At 43.1% G+C, this 11,494-nt stretch overlaps 3 protein-coding genes across 3 annotated transcripts; 2 read left to right on the top strand and 1 right to left on the bottom strand.

The window, feature by feature from the left end:
• The first annotated feature begins 252 nt into the window (after positions 1–252).
• Positions 253–4,855, top strand: LOC133928799 (AP-3 complex subunit mu). Its single transcript, XM_062375288.1, has 8 exons — positions 253–431; positions 567–672; positions 1,247–1,357; positions 2,214–2,303; positions 2,908–3,155; positions 3,552–3,761; positions 3,852–4,059; positions 4,297–4,855. Exons 1-8 carry the CDS (start codon positions 397–399, stop codon positions 4,540–4,542), a joined length of 1,254 nt encoding a protein of 417 aa, XP_062231272.1. The 5' UTR covers positions 253–396; the 3' UTR covers positions 4,543–4,855.
• A 1,849-nt stretch (positions 4,856–6,704) lies between these two features.
• LOC133928798 (mitochondrial fission 1 protein A-like) lies at positions 6,705–9,501 on the top strand. The gene is made up of 5 exons (XM_062375287.1): positions 6,705–6,913; positions 7,445–7,574; positions 7,717–7,838; positions 8,949–9,012; positions 9,232–9,501. The coding sequence occupies exons 1-5, from the start codon at positions 6,821–6,823 to the stop codon at positions 9,315–9,317; spliced, it is 495 nt and encodes a 164-aa protein (XP_062231271.1). The 5' UTR covers positions 6,705–6,820; the 3' UTR covers positions 9,318–9,501.
• On the bottom strand, positions 9,335–11,494 carry LOC133928797 (annexin D3-like). The gene is given in 5 exon segments (XM_062375285.1): positions 9,335–9,870; positions 9,962–10,298; positions 10,300–10,586; positions 10,695–10,840; positions 11,159–11,494. Coding segments are annotated over 5 exon segments (1,164 nt in total). The 5' UTR covers positions 11,352–11,494; the 3' UTR covers positions 9,335–9,669.

Below are 11,494 nucleotides of genomic sequence, written 5' to 3'. Positions count from 1 at the left end.
AACAGGAATAAAAAAAGAGTAGAAAAAAAAAGAAATAAATAGAGGCTTATGATAGAAAGGTGAAAATGAATAATGGTTAGAATTGAATTTCAAATGCTCATTTCTCTTTCCTATTTCTTATATCCCAAAATCCAAACGAGGCCTTATAGTATCTATTTGTTGTTGCTGCTAGTATAACGCAAATTTTCTTATCTTGTGTGGGCAAAAGCTTGGGTGTGAACAAGCAATCCCTCAATCCGACGGCCGAAGAGCGTCCATTTCCTGTGCCCGAAGGGCGGTTCTGGCATCTGCAACCAACCAGTCCCCTCCCCGTTTCGTTCCACTTCTGCAGGTCGCTCCTGATCTGCCCATCGGCGTCTCCCACCGCCACCTCGTCGAACGGCGAAGGGCGGCAATATGCTGCAGTGTATCTTCCTGCTCTCCGATTCCGGGTAATTTCCTCTCGAAACTCTCCCAATTTGCTTTCCTGCAAGCATCGATTGATTTCTCCGTCTGCTCGTTGGATCCGTCCAAGCATTTCGCGGATTTGAGCTGAATTTGATGTGTCCTGGGGTGGGGATTTCCAGGGAGGTGATGGTGGAGAAGCAGATGACGGCGCACCGCGTCGACCGCGCCATCTGCGGCTGGTTCTGGGACTACGTCGTTGCCCACGCTGCCGGCGACCCGTCCAAAGTAACATCGGCTCCTCGTCCCTCTCCAAATTTTAGCTTTATCCTTTTGCTTATTAGTGCTTGAGATACATGAGACTTGTAGTTCTTGATTTCTTGTGCTCTTGTTCCGTGTGGCTGGTCTGAATTCTTTTGGGAATTCTTGGGCTAGTCCTAGGTTTCAATACATTGTTCTATTTCTGTTACTGTTCTAAAGAAGTTTAGCTATAACCTGCAAATTTGGAGCTATTATGGCTAGGGATGCAAGTGGATTGACTGAAAACCCACTCCACTCAGCTTTATACTTAATGAATATATTCATTTTGTGTATATGGTTGGAATCAAATGAACTAGGATGAGTCAATAGGTCGAACCGTCCAACCCATATGCATCCATAATTATGGCTCTGTGTTCATGCTATTTCGTTTTTCGGTTTAATTTCACTGGATCTTCACTTATCAGTGTATGAACTAGGATGAGTCAGTAGGTCGAACTGTCCAACCCATATGCATCCGTAATTATGGCACTGTGTTCATGCTATTTCGTTTCTGTTCAATTTTGCTGGATCTTCACTTATCGTGTTTGTTGGGCTCTGGAAGATCTTGCAGGTTGTGGTGTCACCAACGCATTACTTGTTTCAAATTTATCGCAATGGTGTAACATTCTTGGCATGCACCCAAGTGGAGATGCCCCCGTTGATGGCTATTGAGGTGTGGGCTTTATCTCCTTGCACTCTTTTCTCCTTTAGCCGCGGTGCTATTTGCTTGTCTGGAACTCCTGAACATGTGTACAGCAAAAGGCAAACACTATAACACATTTTTTTCATCAAAGATAACCAATTTCAGTTGGGGGTACCAAGCATAGCGAATGCTCTTTTTTTTTTTGTATTATGGCACAATTCATGCAGAATAAATCCATTTGTGATGCATCAAAGGATATGCTACTTCTAGTACTTACTACAGGAACATAGTACTAACATTCAGGAAGTCTATAGGATCACTTACTCAAAACTGTAGAGCCTGGTAAATTGTCAACTGTGTTATCTGTTTTTCAAGAGAAAGGAATGGAACCATCAAGTTTGTTTGTTTGCTGAAGAATATTAGTGAATATGTGTTAAAACCATCTGTATTGTGCCCAGAAACATAACTTATTAACAAGATGCATATGGATTTCTCCAAGTTAAATAAAAGGCCCCATTGTGTGCTGTTGCCATGCTTAAAATATGCTCCATTCTGTTTTTCTTTTTGAAACATTTCACATTGTTTATACAGTATATCATAGTCTTCCTAGACTTGGCTCTTGTGTATGAAAAGTTCCCTGAGGACAAAGTTGTATGGTGAATAAATGTTGAAGTATCTAGGATTTTGGAAAACTTTCAGTAAGATCTTGCAAATTCATGCTGAAAAGTTGCTAATCCCTATCCCTAGTTCTCTCCTATCCTGAAATGTGCATCTTTGTGGTACCCTTCCAAATTTATTTGTCTTAAATAGCAGATACTGTGATTGACTAAAAATCTTAACTTTTGGCCATTTTTATAGATGCGCTCATATGTTTCGCATTTTCCAGTTTCTCTCTCGCGTGGCTGATGTCTTGACAGATTATCTTGGAGACCTAAATGAAGACATAATCAAGGATAACTTTGTAATTGTATATCAGGTGTGTTTTCTACTTTTCTTGCTCTGTGCTGCGCCACAATATAAACCTGCAGTGGTTGCCTATTCTATTATTTTCCATTGTGGTTGTAATAGATCTTTCAATGAGTAGTGTAAATGTTAGGGTGGCATAACACTGTCACTTTACTTCATCGCAGAATGATCTGTTCCTACAAATATGACACAACGAAACTAAAACTTCCAATTTATTTAGCAAATATTCAACTCGACCAGGTGTCAATATATTAAGTTTTGGAAACTAAGGCATCGTATCATAACTGTTATTTATATTGGGATAAATGTTTGGTTGCATATACAGAGCTACAAAGCTCATGAAATTTCAACATGCACAAGATATAAAAGAGAAACCCAAGTTTTCTCTTTCAATGGACTTGTTGAGGATTTTGATGTATATTTAGAAGATGCTATTGGCCTACTGTTAAATTCATTGATTCTGTTAAACATCATCCTAGTCTGCATGCTGCAGTTTGAGCCTTTAATAATGATCGACAAGTTTATTTGTTTGAAGTCATGGTTGCAAAATGCCAAATAATAATATGTGCACATGTGATGAAACTCTTTAAACAATATAATGCTCAACAATGCAGATATTAGATGAAATGATGGACAATGGCTTTCCACTCACTACTGAGCCAAACATATTGAAAGAGATGATTGCCCCACCTAATATTGTCAACAAAATGTTGAATGTTGTCACTGGTAAGAGTTCTACTCTTGGCAGCAAAGTTCCAGATGCAACTGCTTCTTTTGTACCTTGGAGAACAACAGTAGTCAAGGATGCAAGCAATGAAGTCTATGTTAACATAGTTGAGGAACTTGATGCATGTATAAACAGGTATTTCAACCCCACACCCCTCCTTTTTAAAGTACATTTATTCATTCCATTCTGTCGATCTGGCTTTTAGGACCTTAAGGTCACATTACATGGTCAAATAGCTGCTGGAAGCTACTGGACTTTCAGCATATTCATTCTACTTCTGGATGTTGTGATCCAATCCATTAGTTATAATACTGGTAAAACGATCCCAATGTGGCTTTTCTTTGGAGGCCTCCATCTTGCAATTGCACCGCACTTTAGCAAGTGTTACTAAATACTGGCAAAAGGCCATCATAAAAGTGACAATCCGTCCTGTTAGGTAGTCGAATAGCATAATTGCAGATTCAATCATTTGGCTTATGTGACTGAGAATGTTTTGATGCTTGACATCCTTATTTGTTGATTGGTGTACAGAGAGGGGGTTCTAGTGAAATGTGAAGCATATGGTGAAATCCAAGTGAATTGCAGTCTTCCAGGTGTACCAGAATTGACCATGTCATTTGCTAACTCTGCAATAATCAATGATTTTACGTTCCACCCCTGTGTCCGGTTCAGGCTTTGGGAGTCAAATCAGGTCCTGTCGTTTGTTCCTCCAGATGGGCAGTTCAAGCTCATGAGTTATAGGTACACAGTTACATCTCATCTTTTCTTCTGTATATTCCATGACTAGATCTATCTGTCATATATGTACTCATTGTTTGATCAAATGAGCAGGGTTAAGAAATTGAAGAAGACACCAATTTATGTGAAACCACAATTAACATTGGATTCTGGGAATTGCCGTGTTAATGTGATGGTGGGGATTCGAAATGATCCTGGGAAACCCATTGATTCTATAACGGTGCAGTTTCAGTTGCCCCCTCTTATTGTTTCTGCTGATTTGACTGCAAACTATGGTACAGTTGACATCCTTGTTGACAAGGTCAGTATATTGTCTTGTCTGCCATCAGTTCCATAATAACTCCACTCACGCCTATTTTTTTCCATAGTCACATCTAAATCTAGGGGCCTAGACCTAATTCCTGAAAAAGCTAGGAGCTAGAAACTTAAATGGTGCATTGGTGAATGGCTATACGCTGGATATGCTTTTTCTTCTTTCTTTTGGAGCACTCTACATGTACCTTTATATGCTTGCCTAACGCCAGCCTTCTTTATGTAGACCTGCCTTTGGACAATTGGGCAGATACCAAAAGATAAAGCACCATGCCTCACTGGAAATTTACGCCTGGAGGAAGGACTTGCTCATTTGCATACGCTGCCAACACTTCAGGTGAAATTCAAGATTATGGGGGTTGCACTATCTGGTCTTCAAATTGATAAGTTGGAAGTGAAAAACACACCAAGTGCTCCATACAAAGGTTTTAGAGCCCAGACTCAAGCTGGAAAGTATGAGGTCAGATCGTAGGTACTTGCAGAGGGCAGCTGTTAGTTTTTGCTCTTAAAATGCAAACGATGTCACAGACCTGGTGCATGGGCTGTCGACACATTATGATCATTATTTGTTGATCCATGGCCAGCTTGATTTGAACCATTTTACCATCTGGGCCCATTGCTGCAGTCGAAGGGACCTTTCATGCCTCAGATCAATAGATGTTATGTACTAGAGTCAAATTCCCTGGCTGGTGGGAAAGTAACAGAATCTTGTCACTCTGGTTTGTCTAGACAAAGATTGCTGCAAATGAATGCCTACTGGTGGTGATCAAAGATTTGAATTTTGGCACATCGTTATGTTATTGGCTAGAAAATCCACCGTTGCCTGAGAATTATCCAACTAGAAAAGCAGTGGTGTTTTTACAGTAAGAAGTATTTCTTTTTCCTCCTTTTTTTGTTCTAAAGCAAAAATAAAGGCAATGCCTTGATGTTTCAATTGGAAACAGTTGTATTGTAAAAAAAGGATTAGGTTTGCCTGCAATTATTTATAAGAAAATTGCCTCTTTTTTTAAAGGTGGTTTTGGAAGTGAAGCCTTCTATCACAAAGAATACACACATATTATCTTGGCTAGCTGCAGTTGCAGCGGTTTCCTTGTCAGGTGAAGAATAGCTGGCCACTGTATACTCATTCGATTTCTGTGACCTTAAATATGTAATAATGTTAGTTTCGGGCAGAAGTTTTGATCTTACCTGGGGTTGAACAGATTTACACTATGATTTACCTTCCATCAACTCACAGTAAAACGACATACATGGACATCGGCTTCTAAACACAACTTAGCCATTACCCAATCTAAAATGTTAGTATTTCTTACCAAAGGTGGTAGCAATCTTTTGCTTTAAGAGCTCGTTTGGTTGCCACAAAATCGATACCGCAGTTACTCACAATTGGTTGTAAGAAAGTGCGGCACATTACAACTACAAAAATATTAGTGTCGGTATAAAGAATAATAGGGTTCTCTCGCAGGTGGATCCACACTGGTAAGATATCAGCAGGTGTTGTATGCCACGTTTTTGCAGAAACGTGGCCACCCCGCGCGACTAGCTAGTGACCACGCAACCAAGCTCCGCGACCAGTCACCAGGTCGCAGGAGCAAACCCCGTGACCAGTCTCCTCTGGTCGCAGGGCAGGTATATGTCTAAACAATCTAATTACAAGAAATATTTTTTCACTCGAGTATTTCCCTTCCCTAGGCCCTCTTTCTGGTCGACCAAGGCGTGGTCGGTGCAGAGCTGCCGTGTCCTGTCCCATAGCATTACATGCTACAGGACGCCCTGACATGCATGTCAGGAGGTTTTTTTAAGGTGCACAGACGGTGTATGGGGATGGGACAGGGCAGTCTAGGCGACCGGGATGATGCTGGCAGTGGAGCGATAGGACAGGGTCAGTAGCGCCGTAGAGCAAGTGGGATACGCCTACTCTTAGTAATGATAGGCCTAAGTGAGAAGCTCTAGTTAGGCCTGGGTCTATATCATGACTTACGTGTAAATACTCTCTCCCTCTGATATATAAGAGGAGTACTACGCTCATAAAGAAGGAGATTGGGGCCGAGAGGAAGGTTGGATAATAATATCATCTGTAACCAACTTAGATCATAAGAAAAGAATACACAGGACGTAAGACTATTACCCTAAGGGGGCATAAACCTAGATAATCATCGGTCTTCTTGAGTTGCATATACACAAACAAATTCAGTAGGTACTCCCCGAACAAAGATCACGCACCAGTCATTCGATATACCCCGAAATCATTATCAGAAATTTTTACCCCCGATAATTAGCCACGGATAGTCAAAGACATCTAGAGAATCAGGCTTGGCACGAGTTAGCGGAGATGGTTGTACTACCTATTTATTATGGACTAAATCTTAATTTTGCTTTGTATGTGTTTCATCGGGATAGGAATTTTGTTTTTTGATAGGTGACTTATCCATCAATAATAAGGTATCTGTGACGATTTTATCAATTTTTAAATTTCACAAATGATTACATACGCCTACGAGTTATAAAAAAGAGGCATCTAAATTATACGAGGAAAAAAATACTAGTAAGCGAACCCAAAAAAAGTTAACGGGGTACAGTTCCAAGCGACGTGGGACCCACGCGTCAGCAACGCGAGAGAATGTCGTCGGCCACGCCGTCGTTCTCTTCTTAGCGCCGAAGATTCACAATTCCGCGTGCCATGCGCATCTAGCGCTTCTCAAATCCACGCCACGCCCCAGCTCAAAAAAAAGAAGAACAAAAACAGATCGATGGAGGCGAAGATGGGGCGATTCTTCGAGTCGGTGGGCAACTTCTTCACCGGCGGTGACAACATCCCCTGGTGCGACCGCGACATCATCGCCGTGAGAACCCGTGAACCCCTTTCCACTTTCCCTTCGCTCTGTTTCCGAACAAATCTTTAGGGTTTCGATGGTAGGAAGATTATTTCTGTAGAATGTGTGCTAGAGACGCTGCCCTGGTAGGATTTGCATAGTTTCGGTGCCATTGAAGCCTGCCCGCTCGGCATCATGTCAAGCTTAACTGTTGAATCTTCGTTATTGTTTTGAGCGGTTCATAATTAGCTCATGCGACTCTGTCTCTGCGGCATGTATTAACTAAGTTGAATACCCATCAAAGTCAAAAAAAAATAACCACCTACTTGTGTTGTTCTGGATGGTATAAAGCCACTATCTTTGCAAGATCTAACTGCGTCGGAAATTTGCTTTGTATCGTTTGTTAGCATGAGCTATCGATTCAATTCTTGTGGTTAATTGCTATTGTTAAATTCATTTTTCCTGCATCTTCCTCATTTTTGTTGTTGCATATTGATAGTGATGTTCTAGCTAAGAACTCTAAAAAAATTTGTGATGATTTGCTGTTGTGCGCTTCCGTAGGGCTGTGAAAGAGAGCTTGCCGATGCTGCAACTGAAGAACAGAGGAATAATAGCCTTATGAGGCTATCCTGGGCCCTTGTGCATTCCAGGCAGCAGGATGATGTGAATCGTGGAATTAGCATGATTGAAGGTCTAATATCTTGTTCTGTTTGCAGTCCTAGTACTAGAACTTGCTTCTTGCAAACCTGTTGATTAGAAGATGTTGTTGGTTCTTTCCCCTTGTGCATTAGCTCTTCTTGACTCTGTTTTGATCGACACATTCGGTTGTACAGCTTCTTTGGATAATTCAAGCAGTCCACTTCAGACTAGGGAAAAGTTGTACTTGTTGGCTGTTGGGAACTACAGAAGTGGTGACTACTCAAAAAGCCGGCAACTTGTTGAACGTTGTTTGGAGGTATGCCTGCACGATTATTTAGCTTCTAGAATGCCCGATATAATTTGTAATTCTGTGATGTCTAATCAATCTTTGTACTACCAAAAGAGAGAGAAGTAAAGAAGTGGTGCTATATTTAGGTCATAATTCCACAACCAAATAAATTCCTCTCTACTACTAAACTGCAGTTCATCCAACAAGTATGTTTGCACTGAGGACATGTGGGCAGTGGCAACTCATTGTCATATTGCTATTGTAACTAGTACTATATCTATGCCGTGTGAAATAGTGAAAAACTAACAACCAAGTTTACTGTAAGTTTCCGTGACTCATTCTTCATGTAAGTTTTTGCAGCTAAAATATCTCTGCTCAGTTTATAATTCTTAACCAGGCAATATTCTGTTTATTGATAGATGCCATCCAATTGTGCTTAATATAGTTGTTTGCCCACCCTTATTGTGGCAACCATCCTGATTGTACCGCTTTAGTTTTAGCAGTATGACTTATCCAATAAATCAACACGGCTGTACAGATAAACAATATTTTGTTTTTCTTGTGCAGATTTATGTTACCGGCAGTTGAGTTCATTTAATAGGTTCACTGGTGTGTTCTATTAGTTCAATCTATGGACTTTTTGTCATCTAATTCTAGTTAAGCTAAGTTGGAGATCATGACTATGGTTGAGGCCCATGGCCTGATACCCTTGACTGCTATTTGTATGATGTGCCTTCCAATTTTCCTATGATTGAGTCTATTAAAAATTTGGCATTTAGATTGGGAACAACAGAAAATAATAAATCTGCACTCCGATAGACCAATATGCATAGGTCTGCTAATTCTATTTTCTGGGTGTCATGTGTGCTACACTTCTGTAAATGCAAGCGGTTTGTTGAGCATGATTTTGTTCCTTGTTACCTTTTTCTTTGGAATGTTCATTTGGCCTTTGTGAAGTTAATATTGGTTACACTGGGAGTGTAATTGAAAGCTTTAATTTGAGCATGGACGGAATCATTTAAAATAAAGATTGTCAAGTGATCTGGTTCATGACATGGGATCTTTGTGTTTATTCTGCATGCCAGCTGAATATTTAAGAGCATATGATTTCTAACTTTATATAGCATGCTTGTGTAGGTTCAACCTGACTGGAGGCAAGCCTTATCACTGAAGAAGGCAATAGAAGATAAAATTGCCAAAGGTGAGATAACCTAATCAGCAATGCTCTTTTATATCTGTTCCCACATTGACTTACATGGTGGATTCTTTCACAAACTAAATTATTTGGACCTTTCCAATATTTCTCAGTCAACGTTTTATATCTGTTAGGCTGGTAATGGTACGCCGTGCATTGATAACAAACCAATTACACGTGTGTGCCATATGTGCATAACAGTAATCGTAATCTCGGTATGTGCAGATGGCCTGATTGGTATTGGAATAGCAACAACTGCCGTTGGACTTCTGGTTGGTGGAATCGCAGCTGCTGTTGCCAGGAAGAAGTGAGATGCATAGATGGTACCTGCTCACCTATGATGCAGGAGACGTTTTCTTCTGTTGTAATGTTTTAGCCGTTCTGCTGTTACTTTGGTGATATTTGAGTCGAATTGCAACAGTTATAATGTGTACAAAGCGAGTGCATGACAATACTCGAGAGGCAATGTAGCCTTTGTTCAGTGGTTTGCCCATCCATGTGGCGTTTTATTCTCTCCAAATAGATCAGCACGAATCTTACAGTTTCACAATCAACATTTCACTCTAGTTTGTACACAGGAGAACTTGACAAGCACAATTTCAGTTTTGTTCAATCAAACATGCAAGCTACAAAGCGCAAACAATATCTGCTTCTGGGCTCTGGCTACTCAGGGCCAACAAGCGTGAGCAAGATGTCCTTGTAGTACCCCGACGTGTCGCCGGTGACGTCCTGGGTGACCGTCGTGCGGTACCTCACCTTGTACTCTTCCTCCACCTTTTTCAGGTCGACCTCGGCGCGCGAGACGATCGCCCTCGTCAGTGACTCCTCGTCGGTGCCGAGCCCGACGATCGAGCTCCGGATCACCTGGATGGGCAAACGGAGAAGAGCACCGAACGTAAACAAAACACGGGCCATTTCTTACGCAGATGTTCGCTGAACGCTGATGGTTACATACCTCTGCGAAATGCTTCTCCGGCGATGCCAAGCACCACACCGCGGTCTTCAGCATCGCCGCGAGCTGGTCGTTGCGACGTTCCTCGAGGACCTCGTCGATGGCCTTGCCGTGCTCTTGCTTGTACCGCCCGAACGTCGCCTTCAGCTGTGGCTTGCTCCGCGAGCTGACGATGCGCACGACGTCGCCGTGCAGCGGCTGCTTCCTGCCCACCACCGCGTCGTGTAGCTCGGCCGCATCGGCCCCCGCCAGCTCTTCGTCCACGCGGTCGCCGGAGTACCGGTACGAGCTCACGAGGCGCACCAAGAACTGCGGGACAGGCACCAACCGAAGTGAGTGGCCAGACAAGAACGTGAGAAAAATGTCAAGATCTGCACACTGATGAAGCTGGCGGCCTTGCCTGCTTCAGAGGGTCCTTGTAGAGCGGGCAGGTGGCGACGTCCTCCTCGAGGGAGGCGGAGTAGGCGGCGCAGTAGGCCTTCCTGACGGCGACGAGGTGGTCCGGCGACGACGCGCAGGCGACCTCGATGAGCACCCACACGTGCCGGTCGCCCTTCTTCTTCAGAGCCTTGTGGGCCAGCTTGGCGTCACGCGCTGCTGGGTCCGTCGTCCACAGCATCATCGCGCTCTGCCAGGGTACCGCCGGCGACGGCGAGGAGGGGCCGTGATGTCAGGTCGGCAGTCTAGCCATCGAATCAATGCAATAAAACTTTGAACGTGACTCGAGGTTCATTACCCGGAGGTCGCCGGAGAGCTCGGAGTGGAGCCTCTCGAGGAGTGGCTCGTCGTAGAGGCCCTCGTACGCCACGGCGATCTCAGCGCGCTGCGCTGCCGTCCGGTGGCCCAGTATCTCGATCAACGCCTTCTCGTCCGTGCCCCATCCTGTCCCCATTTCAATCCATCACAAGATTATTTCCATGTGTTGAACTCTGTTCTTGACCAGGGAATCAGCAGAGGCATCTCAGTTCTCAAAGGCAAGAGGAGACTAGAGCACTGCCTCGAAGCAAGAACCTCCTAATTTCTATGCCCTCTCAACGAGAACAAGAACAGTGACTTGAAAAGAGCTCACACAACCTAACATAATTCAGTGGTAAAAATCTCTCTAGGTGACACAGAAGCAAACAGAAATTCTCGATAATTTCTCTCTCGAATAAAATAAATGTTGAAGAATGCACACATGCACAATGAAACTTGAAGTACCTTGCACTGCTTTCCTTACGTTCTCTGCGTCTTCGGTTGGGGAAGGAACTGGGTTCGGAACCGAGATGGAAGCCATGGAGAAAGGTCCAGAAGCTGCTGCTTCTCCTGGAAGAGGTGCGTCGGAGAAGTGGAGGAAGAGGTTGAGGGGAGGGGTGTTATGGAAGCACTCCAAGCAGCAGCACCAACAGCACATGGCACACGCCTACGGAGCTAAATGGTCCATCTGGGATGAGCTTTGCTTGATTTGTTTCTTGCGTGTTTCCCTGAGATGTTGGATGATGTTGTTTTCATTCATTTTAGGTTCACAGCTTTCAATGTGGTTCAGAGTTTAGATGG

Source organism: Phragmites australis, chromosome 9 (assembly GCF_958298935.1).
Source record: "Phragmites australis chromosome 9, lpPhrAust1.1, whole genome shotgun sequence".
NCBI lineage: Eukaryota > Viridiplantae > Streptophyta > Magnoliopsida > Poales > Poaceae > Phragmites > Phragmites australis.
The sequence above is the reverse complement of the archived record's forward strand: the minus strand, read 5'-3'. Positions and strand labels throughout refer to the sequence as shown.

Coding starts and splice junctions, on each gene's coding strand:
- LOC133928798 (XM_062375287.1), top strand. CDS start 6,821: ATGGAGGCGAAGATGGGGCGATTCTTCGAGTCGGTGGGCAACTTCTTC. Junction 7,839..8,948: donor TTGTTGAACGTTGTTTGGAG/GTATGCCTGCAC, acceptor ATGCTTGTGTAG/GTTCAACCTGACTGGAGGCA. Junction 9,013..9,231: donor AGAAGATAAAATTGCCAAAG/GTGAGATAACCT, acceptor CGGTATGTGCAG/ATGGCCTGATTGGTATTGGA.
- LOC133928799 (XM_062375288.1), top strand. CDS start 397: ATGCTGCAGTGTATCTTCCTGCTCTCCGATTCCGG. Junction 432..566: donor TTCCTGCTCTCCGATTCCGG/GTAATTTCCTCT, acceptor GGGGATTTCCAG/GGAGGTGATGGTGGAGAAGC. Junction 673..1,246: donor CTGCCGGCGACCCGTCCAAA/GTAACATCGGCT, acceptor GGGCTCTGGAAG/ATCTTGCAGGTTGTGGTGTC.